The 22,961-nt window shown below is 42.7% G+C and overlaps 1 protein-coding gene across 1 annotated transcript in view; it reads left to right on the plus strand.

Annotated features, from left to right (window-relative positions):
- The window catches only part of LOC119410296 (kinesin-like protein KIF13A), a 35,383-nt gene extending 17,994 nt beyond the window's left edge, over positions 1 to 17,389 (plus strand). The window contains exons 19-37 of the mRNA XM_037677209.1: positions 2,773 to 2,937; positions 3,028 to 3,201; positions 3,286 to 3,437; positions 3,541 to 3,673; positions 3,744 to 3,890; positions 4,306 to 4,338; positions 6,707 to 6,806; positions 6,885 to 7,011; positions 7,087 to 7,142; positions 7,220 to 7,344; positions 9,428 to 9,604; positions 9,684 to 9,776; positions 9,865 to 10,017; positions 11,188 to 11,265; positions 11,350 to 11,403; positions 12,020 to 12,104; positions 12,190 to 12,341; positions 13,989 to 15,132; positions 17,256 to 17,389. Coding sequence (XP_037533137.1) covers positions 2,773 to 2,937; positions 3,028 to 3,201; positions 3,286 to 3,437; positions 3,541 to 3,673; positions 3,744 to 3,890; positions 4,306 to 4,338; positions 6,707 to 6,806; positions 6,885 to 7,011; positions 7,087 to 7,142; positions 7,220 to 7,344; positions 9,428 to 9,604; positions 9,684 to 9,776; positions 9,865 to 10,017; positions 11,188 to 11,265; positions 11,350 to 11,403; positions 12,020 to 12,104; positions 12,190 to 12,341; positions 13,989 to 15,132; positions 17,256 to 17,389 — 3,282 coding nt within the window. The remainder of the gene's footprint in view (positions 1 to 2,772; positions 2,938 to 3,027; positions 3,202 to 3,285; positions 3,438 to 3,540; positions 3,674 to 3,743; positions 3,891 to 4,305; positions 4,339 to 6,706; positions 6,807 to 6,884; positions 7,012 to 7,086; positions 7,143 to 7,219; positions 7,345 to 9,427; positions 9,605 to 9,683; positions 9,777 to 9,864; positions 10,018 to 11,187; positions 11,266 to 11,349; positions 11,404 to 12,019; positions 12,105 to 12,189; positions 12,342 to 13,988; positions 15,133 to 17,255) is intronic.
- Positions 17,390 to 22,961: the final 5,572 nt, after the last annotated feature.

Genomic DNA, 22,961 nt, shown 5'->3' on the forward strand with positions numbered 1-22,961 from the left:
ATTTGAGGTCATCAGGGTCAGATCAGGGCCAGATCAGGTTCACTACAGTCCCCCCCTTTGGAAATCATCACCTGTCCATGGGGATGAATTCCAACCGTGAACTTAGACCTTCAAGTGTCCTTGAGCTTGATGTAATCCAGCAAGGATGACCAAAGTCAGAAGTAATCCATCAAGGAAGACCAAAGTCAGAAGTAATCCAGCAAGGAAACAAAGTCAAGGTAATTCCACAATGTTCTTGGTATTCCATTGTGTTGATTATAATCCCATATCGTCTCGATAATTCCATTGTAGCAATGCTTTAACCCCTTGGAAACAGAGTCTGTAATCCATTGGAAAAGTCATATAATCCACAACGGTAAATCCACAGCGATTGGAAGTGTTGATTAATCAGCATACAGAGGGGTACCCTTGGATTGAACTGAAGAAGCGGCCACTGGATGAAGAGTTGAGACCAACGTCAGGATTGCAGGTCGCCTCCAGCGAAGGTTGTCTCCAGCGACGTCCAGCCTGTGCCGTTCTGGTTCAATGTGTCATGCAATTATGTGGTTTAAGGTGGGCTTATGAAGGGGATTTTACATAAGGCCTTAAACTATATGCACCTGGTGTGTAAGCTATTATGGTTGGGAACAGCTACAACTACCAGTTAAGGGGTGGAGAATGCTGAAAAGGGGTAACTACAGGGGTTTATGCCTATAGAAAAGTGTTCCAAACTATTTTTCCATTTCTAACTTGGTTTAAGTTAGCTTTACATGGTAAAATATAGTTTGGTGCAATTGTCTGTTGTCTTTTAGACGAACGACTTGAGATTGGGTGTTTGGTTTTCCATAAATGTTTTGGAAGTCTATGGCGAGACTTATCAAAAAGAATTAGCTATCCCCCCGAATAGAATTGTTCGAGTAGGTTCGGCTTAAGCGTTGTGAGATCAATGTAGATTATGGTACTCAAGGTAGCAATAATATACATTGACTCCGCAAAGATTGCAATTTAGTGAATGAACTGCATGTTGGCATGGTTAAAGGCCTCTTAGTCTCTAACTTAACTACACAACAGAATTCATTCTTCCTTCAGAAACAATACCAAAATCAACTAAACAACGTTTCAACACCGACAAGAGTAGTGACTAAGCATCTAGAAACATCGTTTCACAGCTTCTCCTCACCCTGGTTGCCAGATTCAGTCACGCTGTCCCGTTTATTTGTTTGTTTCTTTTTAGACCCGCGTGCGCGAGACATAATCACATTGAGGTGCACTGCATGGAGATCTTGTTGGACTCGGAGTGACCGGAGGCCTCGGAACAGGGATATGAGTATCCCGCATAACACGAGGAGTATCATCATTTGCAGGGCTACGATCAACGTGTCTGCACTTGACCACGCATAGGCAATCGGTTGGATTGGGTTATTGTTCTCGGACCTGAGAGACTTGAGAACTCCGTTTAATGGTTCCACGTCGACGACTTTAGTACCCTCGAACCGGATCTTTCCCAAGGTTCCGGGATCTATGTCTATAGTCATGTTTTTTAGGTACTCTGTGTCGTCCAGAGTTGTTTCCCATTGTCCCGGATCAAGGTGATAGAGCGTCAAATCATCAATGTGTATGGTTGTTCCCTGGGGAACACTGATCCACATTGTCTTGTCCGGTAAGGTCAGGGGTCTATTTGCTCCAGGCTGTTCGTAGGCCATGATCGCATCTCTTTGGGGGGCGTTCACTAGCCAACGTGATCCAACGATTTCGGCCTTTGCGGTCTTAGCCAGATGTCGCGGCGTTATGGTCGTTGAGCACTTAGAATTTTCCTGAATTCTCTTCAGAACTCTTCACCATTCCAACTCTCTCAGATTCCAACTCTCTCACAGAACCGAGAAGTTCTCACATTTTAAATGAGTTTACTTCCGGGTTTACTTTAGAGCTTTCTGATTCGTGGATGGACCAGAAAGAGGTGTGGTTTTTGACGTAAGGTATTATCAAAAGTCGAGGTCAGGGAATGAATTTGTTTTACAGACAGAAAAGATTATTGGAGAAACAGCAGACTTTTTGGAGCCTCACTCTGTTGTATCTTTCCAAATAGTAAAACATGACATCCCATTTTCAGTAAACATTTAGTTGACCGAAGCTTCAACTTTCACATACTTACGACAGCTTGCTCATTGAAGACAGAAAATCAAGAAATGCATATTAACCTGATTTCTTCTTTGAATGAGGAATAAAAATCATTACTTACTGTTTATGTAAAATAAAATGAGTAGTTCTTTTTCAACCTGTAAGCATTGAATGGAACTAACACAATTTGATTATCAAACATTTGTAAAACAGTAATGATTATAGAGGATTGTCTTTTCTGCTTGATTAATTCAAGAAAGAAAGTCATCAGATGAAATAACAGTCTCTGTCCATCTGATAGATTTGAGGTCATCAGGGTCAGATCAGGGCCAGATCAGGTTCACTACACATACGTCCTTCCACCCATCCACCCACCCACATCCATCCATCCATCCATCCACCCATCCATCCATCCATCCATCTAATTATCCTGTTTCCCCTTCCCGGGTCAGGGGCAGCTGGTGCCTATCTCCAGCACTCTCTGTGTGAGAGGTGGAGGACACCCTCCATCACAGAGCTAAAAGAATAAAATAATATATGGACAGCTAAAATAGCACAAAGTATGCAGAAGTAGTTTGGCTGCAAAAAAAAAATTAAAAAGAAAAAACAGGATACCAGCCTGTCAGTCAACATTTTCTGGATCTTGCAGTGATAACATTCTGCTCGTGTGTATAGGTGGCCGGCAGGTTGCATGTTGAGCTGCAGCGAGTCAGTGGAGCCGTTCCTGAGCGTCTTTCCTGGGCGGACGACTCGTCAGAGAATTCCAGTGAATGTAGCTGCTACGAGGTCATGGACACCAACGGAGAGATCGTCCACATGGACAAAAGGCTCAGCTGCAGGGTAAGAAAGCCCACACCTCTCGGCGGGTTATAACGAAGACTTTAGAAGTCTTTATTTCTGAGAGAATCATTGTTTGTCTCGTTGTTGTAGGTGAAGATCAAAGAGGCCACGGGGCTGCCGCTCAACCTGTCCAACTTTGTCTTCTGTCAGTACACCTTCTGGGAGCACAGCGAGCCCACCGTGGCTCCTCCTATGGTCAGCCCTGACAGGCCTTCCTCTCGAAGCTCAGACGCTCACTTCACTGTCCAGTTTGATCACTGCAAGGTACAGGAAGAGTCTCTGACGTCTCGATTCTTGTCAGTTTAATTTTCAAATCATCTTTACACTGACCCTTCTTGTTGTCTCCAGGACTTTGTTGTGCATGTGACAGATGAGTTTTTGGAGTTCATCTCAGATGGAGCTTTGGCCATAGAAGTGTGGGGTCATCGCTGTGCTGGCAACGGACACGAGCTCTGGGAGCTGGATGCCCTGGAGGCAAAGACCCAGACTCTCCGGGACAGGTCCGAGGCGTTCCTTGTCTCTTTGGGACTCCTGTTCTTTTGATCGCACACTGCTACTAACATTTCCCATTTTCTAATCCTCGCTGTTGCGTTTATTTTAAAGATGGAGCGAAGTGTCTCGCAGGATCGAGCTGTGGGTCTCCATCCAGGAGCTGAATGAGCAGGGAGAGTACACGTCTGTGGAGCTGCAGCCTGTAAAAGACATCAGCACCGGAGGCGTCTTCCAACTCCGACAGGTCAGAGGAAGAACAAGGAGAGAACTCACTGCTTCAAACGCTGAACTGATGGTCACGTTTGTGCTCGCAGGGTCATTCCAGAAGGCTGCAGGTGTGGGTGAAGCCGGTCCAGAACTCGGGAACGCTACCTCTGCTGGCGGAGGCCGTTCTCTCCGTGTCCATCGGCTGCGTGTCGGCTCGCTCCGCCAAACTGCAGAGGCCACTGGACAGCTACCAGGTCTGAGAAACACACACACAGTCACACGGATACACATGCTGGGAGATTTGCAGAGGACTGACAACAGATACTTGTCCTTGAACAGCGAGCTCACATTATGTCAGAAATATATAATGTTACGCTGATGATACTTGAATTTTTATTCACTGATCCATCCGTGCCGGTCTAAAGGAGTGAATCACTCTTACTATCCTGATTTTAAAAAGCAGGATTATTATTATTTTTAATTATTATTAGATGCTTTTTCTCTAGTTTTCCCCTTTAATACATAAAAATGGAGCATATATGTAATTATTTTAAAAGAAGGTTTTAATTAAAAGCTTTAGGTAGGTTTTTTTTTTCTTTTTTTAATCACTCATATTCATGGCAGAGCCTGCTCTGGTTTCTGACTGTGTTCTCTCACCCCCTTCGTCAGAAAGAGGCAGAAGATGACATGGATAGTTATCAGGTACCCTCCAAGTCCTCTCCTCCTGCTGCTGCCCCCCCCCCCCCCCCCCATAGTCCATTCTGCAGCATGAAGGAAACCAAACTCACTGTGTGTTTGTGATAAAGTGCTTTCCTCACCAGCAGCTGCTGCACATGCACATGATTTTAACGCAGTAATCATCGATTGCACCAGTCAATTTCTGACGGCTGTTGACGACAAACACAGTTCAACCCATCTGAGTGGCTGAGCTTGCACCCCAGTCTCTCTCTCATGCCCTCCACACTAATGTTTGCTTGTGACTGAAGAGCTGCAGACATATTAATAAGCCTCAGAGAGGGCGCTGCATGGCTGCATGGTGTACTGAACTCTGCATGATGAGAAGTGTGCTGATGATTGACTTGGAGGTCTGATGAGTGAAGGGGGTGCTGCAGACGAGAAGCTCTCTGTGGCTCTCTCTCAGGGCAGTGATCTGCCTCAGTCAGGTAGGACCTTTGGTTGGTGGTTGCTGTGCGTGAGTGGTGTCAGGAGCTCGAGGAAGGTTCAGATCTTTAGATGGGGGGGTTCGTAGAAAGGTTATATGAACAGCCAGATAGCGTTGAGCCTTACTTGAGAAGATCTGAACTTCTGCTTTAAAGTTTGATTTTTTAATCTTCTGAGCTTGGAAACAAACATCAGGATTACCGTATTTTCCGTCGTATAAGTCGCATCAGTTCAAATATGTCTAATAAAGTGAAAAAAAATCCATAAATACGTCGTTTCGGCGTATACATTGCATCTATTATGCATCACCACTGACGCGTCGTGTTTGTTACACGTCACCGCTGACAACCTGGAAATGTGGGCCGGTGTTGTGCCAAAAATCGCTTGGCTGCCAAATGGTGGCCACTGGGGCGTGCACGGGAGGACTTTAACAAGAATTTAACAAGATTAACACTTAAAAATAATTATTTGTTTGCTCGAAATTATAGCAGAGGTGTGTCTCAGTTGAACTATTCCTTAAAAAATTCACTTTAAGGGTCAAATCAGCTGAATTTCAAAAATAGTTTTGCTGCTGAGGTGCTGCAAAGCGTGGACGCACAGTGGGACCAGCTGCTGCATTTCTTTAAAATTTAACAAGATAACCTCCTAAAACAATTATTTGTTTGCTCGAAATTATAGCTAAGATGTGTGTCAGTCTAATGTTTACTTAATAAAAGGATTTTAACAGTCAAATCAGCTGTATTTCAAAAGTATTTGCTGCCTCGGTGTTCTGGGAGCAAGCAGGGGGAGGAAAAAAGGAAGGAGGAACGCTGCTTGTTTCTTCGAAATTTAACAAGAAAAGCACCTAAAACAATTACTTGTTTGCTTGAAATTATAGCAAAGGTGTGTCTCAGTGGAACTTTTACTTAATAAATGCACTTAAATGGTCAAATCAGCTGCATTTCGCCAGGGTGGTGCAACGAAATGAAGCTGATTTGACAGTTGCTCCAAGCAGCGAGCAGAGAAGGTGGCAGGTTATGGCAAACCGATTGTGTCATTAATAGCTGGTGAAGATTCTCAGTCATCCAGGACATGGTAAATTTAAAAGAGTTCAAGACAAAAATAATAAAGTATCAAGTAAAGTATAATAAATAAAGTCCAGTTGTTTTTGTCTTGAACTTTTTTGATTTTCTCATGATAGCCACTTTTATCTATTACATGATACAACGGCATGCCTTACTACTCTGCTGCCATCTAATGGCTGAAAATGTTACTGTTAAAATTTGTTCATTCAGAATGAATGAAAACGGTCATATCTCAGCCAAAAATTGGTTTATAAATATGGAAAAAAAATCCATAAATACGTCGCTTTGGCCTATAAGTCGCAGGGCATGTAAATTATGCAAAAGAACCACGACTTATATAACGAACAATACGGTAGCTTCTCAAGCAGTTGTTGCTCGCTGCAGGAGGCGAAAGGGCCATAATGTTTTGTCTGTATCTGTGTGTTTGTTTGTTTGTCCTGTTAGCAAAATAACATAAATAACTGGACAGATTTCAGTAAACCTCACTGGAAGCACATTAACTTTTAGAGTCATCCCAGATTAATGACATTAGCAAACACAAAGATGGCTCTGACTCAATTAGTTTTACATATGTTTAGTTCAAATTTTTGTGATTTTATGTGGAAAGATAACATTAATAATGTATTGCAATAAAGCTTTCATGCCGCTGAGATGAACAGTTGTTGAGATATACTGTATGCATGCGCAGGAACAGGAAGTGATGACAAAGGTCTTCATGTAAACAAAGCGTTCCTACAATGGCTGACACAGACAGTAGGGAATAATCGGATGTATCTATAGATTATTTTGAGTCACTATCAGAGACTTCAAAATTTAGTTTCATTCATAAGATCTTTTACTTACAGGAAGAGGATCTGAACTGCCTCAGGGAGCGCTGGTCGGACGCTCTGATCAAACGCCGGGAGTACCTCGACGAGCAAATCAAGAAAATCATCAACAAACACGGTGAGACTTCAGCCCCCGCGTAGCTGCAAGGAAGCTATCGGGGTTGTTGACGGAAACCTTGCCTTCCTCTGTGAGCAGAAAAGTCAGAGGAGGACATTGAGCGTGAAGCTCGGCTGGTGGAGCAGTGGGTCGGCCTGACCGAGGAGAGAAACGCGGTACTGGTGCCGGCGCCAAGCAGCGGCATCCCCGGAGCTCCTGCAGACTGGTGAGGAAGCAAAGAGGAAAACATCACAACCACGTCTAACATTCATCCCCGTTAACGTCACTGATCTGTTTGTAGGACTCCACCTGCAGGGATGGAAGCTCACATTCCCGTCCTCTTCTTGGACTTAAACGGTGCGCTGAAGCTTGTCTTCTCAAGTTCTTCTGTTTGGTTTTCAGGAATACTAACAGTCTGTTTTTGATGCTGCCAGCCGATAATCTGACGGTGAACGAGCAGCTGACCGGACCCCACACCGCAGGGATGAACTCCATCCTGCCCAAAGAGCACGGCAGTCAGTTCTTCTACCTGCCAATCATCAGACACAGCGAAGAGGAGGTGAGCTGTGACTGTACTGCCCTCCTGTGGCCATAAATAGAACTACAGAGTTAAGTCCTTTTAACATTAAAAACATTTATAAAAACGTGAACCTGTTGGGTTTACCAGAATTCCGTCCTTTGGTTTTTTTTACATTTATTTAAAAAAAAAACAGAGCAGTAGACTCACCAAGAAATAGTATCACTTACCTTTCTTAAAAAAAACCACCTAAAAAACACAACTTCCAAACCAAAACTGTTTGAGGCCGTTGTTTCAGTTTAGATTTTAAGGTTAAAAGCTGCATGCTGTAGAAGTTCTTGTCTCTATAAAAAAGATGTATTAAGATGTATAAAATGTGCAGGTTAGAAATGTTACAACCTCAATTCCTACAAAGTTAAGATGATGGCATAAAATGTCAGTAACGATGCTATGATGTGCAAATCCCATAAACCCATATTTTATTCACAGTGGAACATAGTAAACAAATCAAATGTTTCAGAAACTGCACAGTTTTTAAGAAAAATATGGTAATTTTGGAATACATCTCAAAAAGTTGTGACGGGGTTGTGTTTATGTTTGAGAAGCTTCTACTCTACAACAGTCTGTAAACATCTGAGACCTGAAGAGAGCAGCTGCTGGAGGTTTATGAGGAGAAAGTTGTCCCGTACTTGTCTGATGCAGGATCCTAGATGTTCATTTTTTATTTCATGATGCACCACATGTTTTAAGTCAGTCAGGAGAGCATGTTCAGCACCTGGACTCTTTTTCTACAAAGCAACACTTCTGCAATGAATGCAGTCAGAGTTAAGTGTTATCTTGCTGAAATATATCATCTGGATGGGAACACATGTTGCTCTAAAATTGGTATCTACTTTTCTGCATTAATGGTGCCTTTCCAGATGTGTAAGCTGCCCATGCAAGGACTGGATGGATGGATGGACGGACGGATGGACGGATGGATTTGGTGGATGGATGGATGGATGGATGCAGAGATGGCTGGATGGATGGATTGATGCAGAGATGGCTGGATGGATGGATGGAGAGATGGATGGATGGATGGATGGAGAAATGGATGGAGAGATGGATGGAGAGATGGATGGATGGAGAGATGGATGGATGGAGAGATCAGTCGGTCGGTCGGGGAGAAATTCGAGGCGTCCAGTAACGTGTTTTAATTGTACAGAAAAAACGTGAAATAATCAAAAAATAAGCAGAATACACAAATTTGGAAAAAGACAATGTACAGTGGTAGGGAGTACTTAATTCATGATTAACCTATATACAGTATATGTATACATATATACACATTTAAGCATACATATACATGTATATACTGTACGTATGCACTAATGCACCCCTATACCATGAGAGAGGCAGGATTTTAAACTGTGCTGAGAGCAGGCAGGATAATCCCTCTCCTCTTTAGCACAGAGGTAGTGGTGTCCGTGGATTACAGATGATTTGTGGACGTGTCCCTCAGCCCATGCAGTGATGCCCAAAACAGGATCAGACCTGTTTTTATGGCTGTGGCCCCTGAGGGCCTGAAGAGTACAGGCATCAAATATAAACTTTCAACCTCTTCCTTTGACCTCAAAGATTTCGCTAAGTTCTTGAATTGTTTAGACGAGCTGTATATTGTGGGATATCCAAAGTCTTCACGAGTTTTCATTCAGGAACATTACTCTGACATTGTTCCACCATCTTTAGACGCTGTTTGCTACAGACTGTTGAAGCCCCGCCCATCTTTACTTCTGACAGATTCAGCTTCTCTTTCTGTGCCCTGTCCTCCTACTCACCTGCTGCTACTTAATCTAGTTATTTATAAAATGTTCCTCCGGCTCTTGTTTATTAGTACCACTTATTCTTACAGCCTTTTCCTGCCCCTGTCCCAACTTATTTGAGATGTTTAAAATTGCCTTACATTTTTTCATAAAGTTGAACAATTACCTAATTGAAGCATTTATTATGTCGACTGTGTTCTACTGTAAATAAAATATGAGTTTAAGAGATTTGCAAATCATTGGATTCTGTTTTTATTTACATTTCACATCGATTTGTTGGAATCGGGGACGTAAGACAGACGGACTTTACCTTAACCCCCCAGGTGTTAGCCGTGTGCTCCTGGGACTCGTCCATTCACGATTCTGTGTATCTGAACCGGGTCACGTCGGCGAACGAACGGATCTACCTGATTATTAAAGCCACGGTGCAGCTCAGCCACCCTGCCTCCATGGAGCTGGTGCTCCGCAAGAGGATCGCCGTCAACATCTACAACAAACAGGTTAAAAATTAAAGGCGCGGGCTGACGGCAGCGGGTCGTGTTTTACTCATGGACGTGATTTTCTTTTCATTTTACTCAGAGTTTCACTCAGAGCCTCAAGAGGAGGATGTCCTTGAAGAACACGCTTTACTCCTGCGCAGTGATTTACGAGATCGTTTCCAACATACCAAAGGTTCAGCGTGACGTTCTACAAAGTTCCCTTGCGAACCGGAGTGTCCACGCGTCGGAGTTTGTCTTCATCCTCCCGCTCTTCTGTCCAGGCCTCCGAGGAGCCGGAGGAGAGGGAAACCTTGGCCCTCATGGCGGCTCGCGGGGACAGCGAGGAGACTCAGGATGGAGAGACCTACATAGAGAAGTACACCCGAGGAGTTCTGGAGGTGGAGAACATCCTGAGTCTGGAGAGGCTGCGACAGGTCAGACAGTACAAACTACATGACACGTTGCGTCGAAAAGGCAGAGCTCTGCCTTATCCACCTGTTTCTGAGATTTGAGCAAGACGTCAGTTTTCAGCCGTCCGCTACAGGTCACATGGTAATGACGTTACAAGAACGAAACTGCTAAATGATGATCCATGAACGCAGCTCGTTTCTTCGAAATTTCACAAGAAAAGCACCTAAACAATTATTTGTTTGCTCGAAATTATAGCAAAGGTTTGTGTCGGTCTAGCGTTTCTTAATAAATGCGCTTTAATGGTCAAGTCAGCTGCATTTTGCCGCGGCGGAGCAGCTGTTTTGACAGTTCCAAGCAGCGAGCAAAATGAAGGTGGGGAGTTTATGGCAGGCTGATTGAGTCATTAATAGCTGGTGAAGATTCTCAGTCATCCAGGACATGGTCAATTAAAAAAAAATTCAAGACAAAAACAAAAAAGTATAAAGTATAATAAATAAAATCCAGTTGTTTTTGTCTTGAACTTTTTTGAATTATTACTACTCTGCTGCCATCAAGTGGCTGAAAATGGTACTGCTCTTTTTTTTTTTGTCAGAATGAATGAAAATAATCATATCTCAGCCAAAAAATTGGTTTATAAATATGGGAAAAAATCCATAAATATGTTGCTTCGGCCTATAAGTCGCAGGGCGTGCAAATTATGCAAAAAACTGTGACTTATACACCAGAAAATGTGGTACTAAAGTCCCGGGGAGGTCGGGGGTGCGGTTCAGGATGTGTATGCGTGGCTCATTCCAGTGTGTGTCTGCTCTGAGCGCTTTGGGGCGAAGCGGGGTTCACAGCTGAGCCGCTGCTCGCTCTGTTGGGAATGCTGCTCCACACCTGAGCTCACCGCGCATGAGGTGGTGCGTCGGTGTTTGCCATGCGGGAGAATGGCAGCACGCCAGTCAAACTGGGCATATACAAAAGTGTACAAATTGAACGCTTCTGAAAGTTTAGAAAATTGTGAACCACCCCTAAATCAAATGTTGAAACTGCATCTACCTCCTAACTCTCAGCGTAAGGTCATGGATCGTTTGTTGGCCAGTTGAGTTTTTGCTGCTAGTTTTTCCTGAATTAATTTCGTCTCAGAAAAGCATAAAAAGTCAGAGGTTTGGTTGAGTCCTGACTTTTGGGTTCTTCTCATCCCCTGAAAGGCTGTGACCGTGAAGGAAGCTCTCGCTGCTAGGGGGAAACATTTGAGAAGGAGTGTCAGCACACCAAACGTCCAGCAGGTAATTCAAACACCTCTCACCTGTTTTTGTACAAATACTCATTAAATTGTAAAGTCTGAAAGCTATGTTTGTTTCTGTGTGCAGTCGTCGTGTAGCAGATCAGACCTGACGGAGGATGAAGAGAGCAGGACGCATCAGGTTTGGTTTGACTCCTGGTCACGTTTCTCTACAAGTTAGGTTAAAAAGATCACACAACATGTAGAATAAAGCAGAAAGGACACATATTTGCTGAATAAGGTTTAAATAAATAAAAAGGAACACAAAATTATTAAATTAGCCAAAAAAATGTGAACTTAGCTATAAAAATAGCTGAAAATTAGCTTGAAAGGCAGAAAGAAGCTTAAACTACCAGAAGGAAGTGAAATGAGCTCAAAATATGTGTACTTAGCTGAAAAAGCTAAATTTAGCCCTAAAACAGCTAAAAAGTAGCTGAAAAGCTGAAACTATCAGAAAAAAGCTGAAAGGAGCATAACAAGCTGAAATTAGCATGAAGAGTTAATTAATCTGAAAAATGTAGAAATGAGCACAAAAGTGGAAATTTTCTAAAAAAAAAAAAATAAAAAAAAATGAAATTAGCAGAAAGAAGTTGGAAAAAGCAAAAAAAGTGTTGTAGTTAGCAGAAATTATCTAAAAGGAGTGTAAAACAGCTGAAAGTAGCTGAAAAAAGTTATTAGTTATTATTTAAGTTATTATTTTTTTGTACATGTATTTAAACGTCGTGAACCTTACCGAGACTATATGCACTGTTCTTCAGGACCCCTGTGACCATGTGGACTTTACCTGCCCCTCCCAGGATGGCCCCCTGTGCACCACGCCCATCAAAAACAAGGAGCATCCAGGTAATCCATACACATCTGGACTAGCAGCTGCACCGCATTTAGACAGATTCTATGACTCTGCTTATCATCTAATGTTTCCATGCAGGCTCGGTTCCAGAGAGCCCAAACTTTTTCATCGCCAGTCCTTTCAAAGTCCTCTCCCCGCAGCCACCGAAATTCCTCAAGTCGTTGCTTCCTGTCAAAGAGGAGAACAAGGTGAAGAAAGTCCTGGAGGCCCGGCCGCTGCTGGGACAAGAGGTGAGGAGGGACGAGCTAAATGAGCTTTTCTCAAGCAGGAAGTGCCTGATTCTTTTCTTGTTTAGTTCTTTGTGTCGTTAAATTCACTGCACAGTTCCATGTGCTCATTTTTACCACATTAAGTTGCATTCAAATAAATTAATAAAATGGCATTCATTAAAAAATAGTCTAGATTTTATTTACCAGACTGTGCAGACCTGAAAACACGCCTCGGCTGAGAGATCTCCAGAACCATTCAAACCTGGTTTTCTTTGCAAGAATTTAAATTCCCAAATAACTTGTGGCTGTTCTGACCGTTTCAACTAACAATGTGATTTTTGTTTCTTGAACTGAGCCAAAAGTAACAACAAAAGAGCTAAAGGAAGCTGCAGCACCGTGCAGAAGTGTTCAGCCTCCCTCATTCCTGTGGTTTTGGCCCAGTCTTGTGTGTGCATCATGTCTGACCCTTACGAGCACCGTGTTTATGAGACTGCATGGCACTAACTGTGTAACCAGCCTGCCCCGCTCCGTGCATGCTGCGTGTGAACGCTGTTGTTCTGACCCATCTGCAGAGCATGCGCTCTTGTGTGGACAGCCCTGCACTGCTCCCCCCTCCCTGCTCCTGGCGCCGACCCAGGGCAGGCAGCGAGGGCCACTGCAAGCCTTCCACCCCCATCAGCAGGCAGCTCAGCCACACACTGCCACACACTGCTGTAAGTGCTGCACAAACACCAGTGTCACACACACACACACACACACACACACTGGCACGTTACTCATGACAGATTCACACTCACAGATTCAGACCCTCACCTGTTCTGTGTCGCATCACTTCTCAAGCATTACGTGTCGTTGAGTAGAAATCTGTATTTGTCCAGATTGTGGATGTTCAGTCTGTCAGCTGAGCTCAAGGCTGCGTTTGAGCCCATGTAGGAATTATCAGAACTTTTTATTCTGTGAATGTTTATGAAGCATTCACACTATTGGGATCCTTTTTTCTTCAATCCTTTTTTCGACATGACTCTCGTCCTGCAGTTTTCAAGCTATTCTAACAAATCGTAAATCAAAATGTTCAGCTCGTTCAGGACAATCCTGCTGTGACTTTTGGTATTGGAGCAACTTTAATTTAGCTTTTTGAAATATTTAGCCTTTTCTGCCATTTTTTTTCTCAAAGAAAATGAATGTATACAGCATGTATACATCCATAGATCATAAAGTTTTCAAAAACTGTCCACAAGGAAAAAGTTTGTTTCATCTTCACAGAAGCTCAAAGCCCAAAAACTATTGATAGTTTCAAAACACTAGGGCGACCCCTGCTGGCTGAATTCGAGTATTTCATAAAAGTGTTCAGTAAATCCTCCTACAGACACAATTAACAGTAAAAAAGAGCCTTGCCTATGCTTGGAGTGCCTGGACCTGCACTCATGAGTTCATGTTGTTTTTATGTTTCTTGGTTGAGTCCGTAGAGAAATTCTCAGATTAGTAGAACTTCTGGCAGAGACGAAACAAAGACAAATGTTCCACAAAGGTCCTACATTATGTTCACACCCCATCATCCCATCTGACCATTCCTCTCAGCTCTCTTTAAATTGTACAATAAATGTTTGTTTTCTTCAACACTACATATGTCAGAGCTCATGTTTGTCTTGCTGCTCTTGTTTTGCTCAGCGCGACTCTGAAGACGAGGAGACCGACGTTAACAAGACTCTGGACCCAAACAGGGGGCCTCAGGACCGAAGCAGCTTCCAGACTTACATCGCCGAGGACTTTGCGAACTTTGACATCTACAACGCCGCTCTGGAGAATCGGGACGAGTTTCGTTCGGACCTGAGGGGAAGCCGGTGCGGAGGCGGGAGCCGAGAAAGAGAGGTGTCCCGAAGCCCGACGGCCAGCAGCTGCACCAGCGGCTACTTTTCCCACAGTGCCTCAAACGCCACGCTGTCCGACATCCCTTTCAGCGCCAGTGAGAGCTCCGAGCACCTGAGCTGTACCTCCAGAGAGTCCAGCGACCCTCTCAGCAGTCCCGCTGGAAGGGGCTGCACCCAGACCAAAAACGATTGGACAGACGCACAGCAGCCACCTCCTTCAGCTCATAGCCACCTCCTCCACTCCTCACCTGTCAGTATTCCTCATTGCACAGAGGAGCAGCGCTCATCTCCTCACAGTTGTATTCTGAGCACCAGCCAGGAGTTTACTGACTTTAAAGGTGCTGATGACAGTATAGAAGAGGGCGATTTAGCACGTTTTTCTGAAGGATGGGGACAGGAAGAGCTGAAAGTCTCCACAAACCACCAGAAGGATCAGCAAAACGTAGACTCGTGTGACACAGACAGTCGGCGCTCTTCTAATGTTTCTAATAAGACGTGTCCTGATTATGAACATCCTGCTGGTGTATCTGTGTCCAACGCTAACACAACCCCACCTCGCACATCAATCAAAGCTCCACTCTCTGCACCTGACGCCTCCGCCCTCACAAGCCCCCCCGTCTCAGTCCTACCTGCAGCTTCACCCTCTCCGGTCAGACTTTTACCAACAGTTCCAGCTCAGAGAGCGGGAGGAGAACCTCCAATCCAGGAGCCGGCTCAGGGAGACCTGCCCCATGGGAGTCCCTGCCCAAGTCCCAACCCCAGCAGTGCCGAGCCCTCTGGGGACTCCAGTGGGGATGAAAGCACCCCTGTAGCTCAGCTTCCTGACTGGATGGCACCTGGGGAACAGGTGTGGGTGGGGAAGAGGAGAGGGACGGTGTACTACGTGGGAGGAGTGGAGTTTGCGAAGGGGATTTGGGTTGGTGTGAAGCTGGATATAGCAGTGGGTGAGTCCCATTTTTAATCCATAATTCAAATACTTTCACGTGGGTTTCTGTGGGAAAAGTCATGAGCAATCAACATCTTACCTGTTGTAGATGGCGCCATGAACAACTTTGGAGAAATCAAATGAACTCTGACCTGACTGATTAGTTAACAGCTGGTCAGAGATGGGCCAAAACCAAAATGGCAGTTGTCCTAAAACAACTCCAGTCTCAACAATTTTATAGCAGTTTATTAAAACTTTACAAAATTATTTAGGCAAAAATACCACTTTCTTTCCTGAAGTGCCTCAGGCTGCATCGGACATGATACAGCTAGCTGCTGGTGCCTCAGTTTGCACTTGCAAATCACCACAGAACTCTGTGTAAATAATACGTGTAAAGATTTATAAAATAATGTGGTTTTTTTTTTTTTTTTTTTTTTTTTTTTTTAGATTAACATTGTTTAAAGAGAAGAGTAATCCACTTTGGTCTTGGCTGTACTTGGACTAGACATTTGCTTGTCAATCTGGTCAAAATTAAACTCTTAATTCCAAACTAAGGACATTCAAAGAGTTATGTACAACATGTAAGACACTCGTTGTTCATAATCCTTCCACAGAACTCCACTTCAAAAGATCGGAACTATTACTTTAAACAGTTTTGTTTTTAGTAGACCAAAACTATAGACTTATAGTTAAATTGAAAATACAGGTTATTTGCAATTTATTTACTTTTTATACACGTTCCTGATATAATATTGACATATTTTAGAAGAGTTTTTGAAAACATAAGAAATTTTATTGTGTTTTTTTAATGTAACTGTGGACTTTTCAGAAACATTACTGAAGTTCTTTAGCCATGAGCTCATGCTGTAACTTACATGTTCTGGTTTTCAAGACGAAGTTTACTGCCGAGTGTAGACACTCGTAGAACCAAACCCACATGACTGGATTACCCAGCATGCACCTGACTGTCAGCCCAGTCATCAGAACTGCACTCAGCTTTACGTTTACAGTAGTCCCTCGATTATTGGGGTTACGTTCCACACACCCCCGCGATGGGAAAAACCTCTAAGTAGGAGCGCTACATTTATTTTAGTATTTATAAACGCTTCCCACACTCTGGCAATGTTCTAAATTCTTAAATCACCGTAATTTTAACAACATATGTATATGTCTTGCCTTCAAACTTGTCGCTTTTCAGCAAAATTTGACGATTTCAAACTAAATTATGTAATTTACGTGGATCATGTAGATCCAAAGAGTTTTGCAAAATTTACTGCATCATTTAATATGAGTACTCACCAGCCTTGGTCCGGTTCTGGTCTGGTTCTGATCGATTCTCTGCAGCTGTTGAGACTAGACACTTTTGGAGAGAGCCGGACCTTCGGAGGGCCAGCATAAAACCACACAATGGTTTCGATAGAGTCCAAATAATCCAGAGGAATCCAAATAATCCAGAGGAATCCAGATAATCCAGAGGAATCCAGATTTAAAAAAGGTCTGGGTGAGCTCCAGAGAAGACACTGGACACCTTCCTGCTCAAGAGGCTCCCTGGGCCAGCAAGCTGCGCTCTGATTGACCCATGAGGCTGGAAGTAGTTCTGGTCCGGTTCTGATTGGCTCTCTGCATCCACTGAACGCTGAAGTCACTATGAATAAAGACCAACCTTTTTAGTCGGGTTCGGCTCGGATCAAAACTTTCCCTCCATTCCAGCAGAAAACAGCGGCTGGATGCACTGTTGGCTTCTGGGTAGTGTAGTTTTTTTGTTTTTGTTTTTTTGACTGGCGTTATAGTGCAGGCTTATTGAAAGAAAATGGCAGCGCCTGTCCGAAGTTTTGTTTTCGTTAACTTTTTATCCCATACCATCCCAATCACGTGAGTAATATTAAAGTTGACAATCGTTGAAAAACGGCAAAAGAGCGAGTCTGCAAAAGTCGAACCACGAAGTAGCGAGGGACTAATGTGTAGTACTTTTTCAACACAAGAACTAACTTAAGATGCCAAGAGGTTGAGCAATAAAAGACAATTTAAAAAGAGATCAAATTCAGTATCTGTTTACGTTTTTTTTTTTATATCTACATATTCTAAATTAGACTAAATTATGGAATTATCTCATTAAATCAGTTTTGCCTGGTCCTCCTTTAGGTAAGCACAACGGGACCGTCCAGGGCAGAGTGTACTTCCGCTGCCCCCCAGGCCACGGTGTGTTTGTGAAGCCCTCCCGGCTCAGCAGAGGACCACCGTCGATGGACACAGAACTTCAGACTGTCATCAGATAGGGCCCAAAGAAGAACTGTTGTTTTTGTTTGTCCTGTGGAACAGCAGGAACCCAGAAGTGGTCCTCAGATTCTGACCACTCCAAACGCCTCTGATCCTGTTTGTTCTCTTGGTGTGGTTGCTTTTTGAAGGCACATCTTACCTGCGCATTTAAATGAAGTATTTTCTAGTTATTGATCACTGAAAGAAAAAAAAAATCACTATGCACATGAGTTTTCTATACAGCTGTATTTTATAGGCTTAACTTGTAACTGGGAATGGAGTATTATTCCCACATTTTCTTACATTGGTTTTAAAGATTATATATAATATTTTTGTATGACAGTGCATCCCCCTCTCTGAGGCTCATAATGAAGTGATCTGGGATTTGAAGAATAAGAATGTACTACTGTTATTAAACATTGATATTTACATCAATATGAGTCAGGGCTAACCAAAGAACTATGGTTCCATATCTGCTGTTATGACTGTTTTTTTTTTTTTATATATATCTGGAGGAATTTGCTAAACGCCGATGTTTCCTCTTGAAAACTTAGTGCCATATCTCTTGGAGGAATGCCACGTAACTTAAAAGCAGGATGAATTGTTTGGATGTGTTTGCAGGTGTATATTATCCTGTTCATGTACTGTAGCACTGTGGAGGAAGTGGTCCTCTTTCAGCATCGGACCGAGGGGGAAACGGTTGCACTGGAAAGGATTCTGGGAGAGGACGCTCGTCTGTATTGGACTGATGAAAATGTAACTGGAGAGCTGCGTGTCAGTGTTCAAACTGACCGAACAAAGCAGTTGGGCTTTGTCTGAAGCCTGGGACTGAATGCAGAAGCCTTATTGCCTTTTTTTTTTTTTTGGGACATAAAATAGGCACCTGGAGCCCAGACTGCTCAGTGACATAGTTAAAACTGTAGAGCTAACTGTTTGGTCCTAAAACCTGTGTATCATGAAGCTCAGAGGTACTCTGAGTCATCCTGCCTTGATGACTGATTGACTGATAATTTGAGTTTTTACATTAAAGTCAGACTTCAGATCTTTTGCAATGGGGTACTGGGAAAAGTTTATAAACAGTTAATATCTTACCTGTTGTAGGTAGCTCTTTAAATGACCTTTGTTTGCAGAAATACTCGTTACTGAAGTGATGAGCTAATGGCTAGTCTGACCAAAGTGGATTTCTGCTGTCTTAAAAAAAAAACGCTCCAACCTTGTAAATGTCACAGTGATTTGTGTTTTCACCAGTTTCAATATTCTTACATCAGTGTTACAAGACGCAGTTATTTTCACTGAATACTATGATTATTTGCAAATAAATGGTGTCAGAGACGACTAGCTAGCTGTAGCACTTTTCACGTAGCTTGAGGAACTTCTGGCAGAAAAATAAAAGTATCTTGTGTTGAAAAAAACAGCAATTCAGCATATAATACAACAGGTAAAATATCTATAGGGAATATTCTGTCAATTAGTTATCAAACATGTCTTATTAGCTGTGACATGAATCAGAGCGCACAGAGAAAAGGGCAGCAGTCTTCGTCCAGGCTAGGCTAATGGCTAGCTAATGAGGGCCCATTTTATGTTTTTTTTTTAGGCTTAAAAAATCAGCTCTCAAAAAGTATCATTGGTGTGAGAGAATACATTAGTATTTTACACCAATATATGTTTTATTTTAGAAATAGTGGTTTTGTAAGCCTGAAAACCAATTAAAAAATGGACCCTTGTTTAGCTAGCCATTAGCCTAGCTTTTAGCTTAGCCTAGCCTGAACAAAGACTTCAGCCATGTTTTCCTCCATACTTTGCACTCTATGACAACAAATGTCACTTTTCATAATAATAATACTTTATTTGTATAGCACTTTCTCACACAAATGTTACAAATGCTTCACATTAATCAATTTAAACATAAATGACACCAGAAACACAAAATATAAAGATTTTGAAAAGTACAAGGTACTATTGATACATATTTAACCGAACATCACTTCAACAATCACCTGAGTATCCCTTTAATTGTTTATAATGTTTTCACAGAACCCCGTTTCAAAGTATGTGAACTGTATGTGTAACATCATGATAAAAGGTACCCCATGCTGTTTTTCACATGTAGGAGTGGATGAAAGTCTGGTTTAGAAAAGGGTGATGCAAAACTAGTTAAGATAAGGATTCAAGGTTCGTTATTTGTCATGAGAGGACACTTAAAAAAGTCTTATGGAAATTATTTTAAGGAACTGCAAAACTGTCTAGAAATAATAAAGCAGTTAATTTCAAGCAAATAAAAGAAACCCAAGACTTTAAAAAGAAAACAAAGCTGCTCTCCCTTAAAAGGAGCTGTACATAGAAATGTATTTGAACATAGTATTTACGCTATTATAATGTACAGACATGTATTTATAATGTATATGTTCTAATCGAAGTGTTCAAGAATAGAACGTTTACAATTCGTTTGTGTTGACTCTTCTTTTGACCTATTTCACATCTCTGGTTTTTATATTGGATTTCTGACTTTCAGGACGCAAAGTACCCATTTGTTGTCTTGTTCTACAAGAAAATAATATTTTTAACGGACTAGTTCATGTTGATGTTTTTTGTATAGAAAAATGGGGATTCTGTAATTAGTTCTTTTATGCACAATATTCTGACATTAATATCAAACATCTGATGGAAACAACGGAAAACCTGCAACATCATTGGTGCGCTCATTTCTTAAAAAAAAAAAATGTATCGTATAAATCACTAGTTCAATTTACTTTATGGCTTCAAGAAAATTAACTAATCAGTTGTACGCAAGCTAACCATTTAGAGTTTTATTCGTAACATTCGATGCTATGCTTACACCAAGCCTTAGCACAACAGAGGTGTCTTTGAGGGGCAGCGGGGAGAAAACTAATTCATGCAGGGCGATAAAATCTGCACAGTCAGTGAGAGGAGACATCTTTGACCTGTGTGAAGCCATGAAGGTCCCTGCAGGTCGGGTAAAAAGGTTACCCAATCCATTCCTAAATATAAACCCAAGTGAAGGGAGACAAACACAACCCCTTGAGTGATAGAATAATCTTAATTTTCACGGCTCATATCCAACAAAACAGCCTCATTAGATTGGTGCACCTCCGACATGTCAGAGAATAAAAACTGAAGGCAGTAAATTTGTTACAGATTAAAATAAAAACACTTTAACAGAAATTCAGGTGCTCCAGAGTTCCTATGGCATCTTGTTTTTAGGTCCATTCGTCCTACTTTTAGTAGGATCTGCCTGAACAAAACTGGAGACCACATAATGTGTTGGGGTGCGGTGCCTAAACTGTCTCTTCTGGATCTGTTTCATTCTTGAATTATCCATCCATCCATTTTCTTTACCCGCTTATTCCATTTTGGGTCACGGGGGTCGCCGGTGCCCATGTCCAGCAATCACTGTGCGAGGGGCGGGGTACACCCTGGTCGGGTCGCAAGTCCATCACAGGGTCACATAGAGACAGACAAACATTCAGTCTCTCACTCACACCTAGGGACAATTTAGAGTTACCAATCAGCCTAACATGCATGTTTTTGGACTATGGGAGGAAACCGGAGTACCCGGAGAAAACCCATGCATGCACGGAGAGAACATGCAAACTCCACCCAGAAAGGCCCCTGGACCGGGGTTTGAACCAAGGACCTGCTCGCTGAGAGGCAGCAGCTCTACCGGTTGCGCCACCGTGCTGCCCTCTTGAAGTGCCATTAATTTTAAAACGTTTTGGGCAAAGTTCCTACCTGGACGCCATCTACTACATGGGTTTGTTTAGCCACAGAAACAGCCGAAGCAAATAATAAGTCAACAAGTCCCAATAGTTTTACAGAACTAGACTGGAAAACTTGTCGGTCTAGCAAAAGTTTTTTCAAAAAATAAAATGCTAACTCATGTTTGAATGCTGAGCTCTGTCTTTACGGCTCCACTGCCTAGCTCGATCCCTGAAATGTATTCTTGGCGGTTGTCTTATTTGTGTGTGTGTGTTGAGCAAAAGATTAATTCGCATATTCCCAACCAACTTTTGTTTACCTTCAGACTACAGGCCAGCCTAATGTAGGTCACTCACATGACTGAGTGATTTGTTTACGTTGAGTGTGTACCTGCATTAAAGAAGTGCATATCTACTGTATATCTGGAAAACAACACCATATGCTCAGGATAGCCTTTTTATGCTTAATTTTATGATTTGCAATGAATGCTGGTGGGGGGGGGGGGGGGGGGGGGGTCTTTACCTCTTTGCCTCAGAGGAGTAAGTGATGGTGGAGAGATTCAATTCAGTTTATTTATATAGCGCCATATCACAACAGAATTGTCTCAGGGCACTTTACAGGAACACATACATAGAAAAGCCAATTAGTAAAGTATCTAAGGAATGATGACTTGATGAGTAATGATGACGTTGCTTCGGTCCATCATGGTGAAGAAAAGGTTTAGTTTTAAAGCAAACCTTTCGATTTACTGGTCTTATAAGTTCCAGCCCTCATCTCTGGTCATGAGGTTTGGATCATGGCCGAAAGAATGAGATCCTGAATACAAGCGGCTGAGATGAGCTTCCTTCTTGGGGGGGTTAAACCTTTGAGACCAAGTGAGGAGCTCTGTCAACCGGGGGGAGCTCAGAGTAGAGCAGCTTCACATTGAAAGGAGTCAGTTGAGGAGGTTTAGGCATTTGATTAGGACGCCTCCTGGACAAGGTTTTTCTGAGCAGGCTCTGGGTCAAACCCATACTTACTGGGGGACGATTATATGTCCTCCCTCTAATCTGGAAACAGTTTGGGATCCCTCAGGAGGAGCTGGCCCAAGTGGCTGGGGAGAGGGAAGTATGGGCCTCCCTACTTAGGCTGCTACTCCCGTGACCCGACCCCGGATAAGCGGAAGAAAATGGATGGATGAATGAAAACTATTCAATTGTAACAATTCTTTCAAAGAAATCAGGTCAAATTGCCTCTAGTAGTCTAAGCGTATAGCAGCAAAACAAGCCAACCCTAACTATAGGATTTATCAAAAAGGAAAGCCTTAAGCCCAGTCTTAAAACTGGACAATGTGTCAGCCTCACAGACAGAAACTGGAAGTTGGTTCCACAAGAGAGGCGCCTGATAACTGAAAGATCTTTCATTCTGCTCTGGGAAACTCTAGGAACTGCGAGTAAGCCTGCAGTTTGAGAGCAAAGTGCTCTGTTTGGAACATATGGAACAACAAGATCTGTAATATAAGATGGAGCTAGGTTGTTGAGAGCTTTGTAGGTTAGAAGTACGATTTTGAATTCAGTTCTGGACTTGACAGGGAGCCAGTGGAGAGAAGCTAAAACTTGAGAGAGATGATCTCTCCCACTAACTCCAGTTAAGACTCTGGCAGCAGCATTTTGGATCAACTGAAGACTTTTAAAAGAAGTATTCATGTAAACATAGTTTCATATTAATAATATCTCTTTAAACACCCCCTCAGTGTTAATCCTGTCCATTGGGTGTCCCTGCAGCAGCTGAGAGGAGGTCTGGAGGATCTGGGTGGAGTCAAGTTTCTGTGTCAACTGGCAAACCTTCACAACAAACCAACAGGTGTCCTCCTCCTCTTCCTCCTCCTTTAGACCC

Source organism: Nematolebias whitei, chromosome 5 (assembly GCF_014905685.2).
Source record: "Nematolebias whitei isolate Nwh7 chromosome 5, NemWhi1, whole genome shotgun sequence".
Lineage (NCBI taxonomy): Eukaryota > Metazoa > Chordata > Actinopteri > Cyprinodontiformes > Rivulidae > Nematolebias > Nematolebias whitei.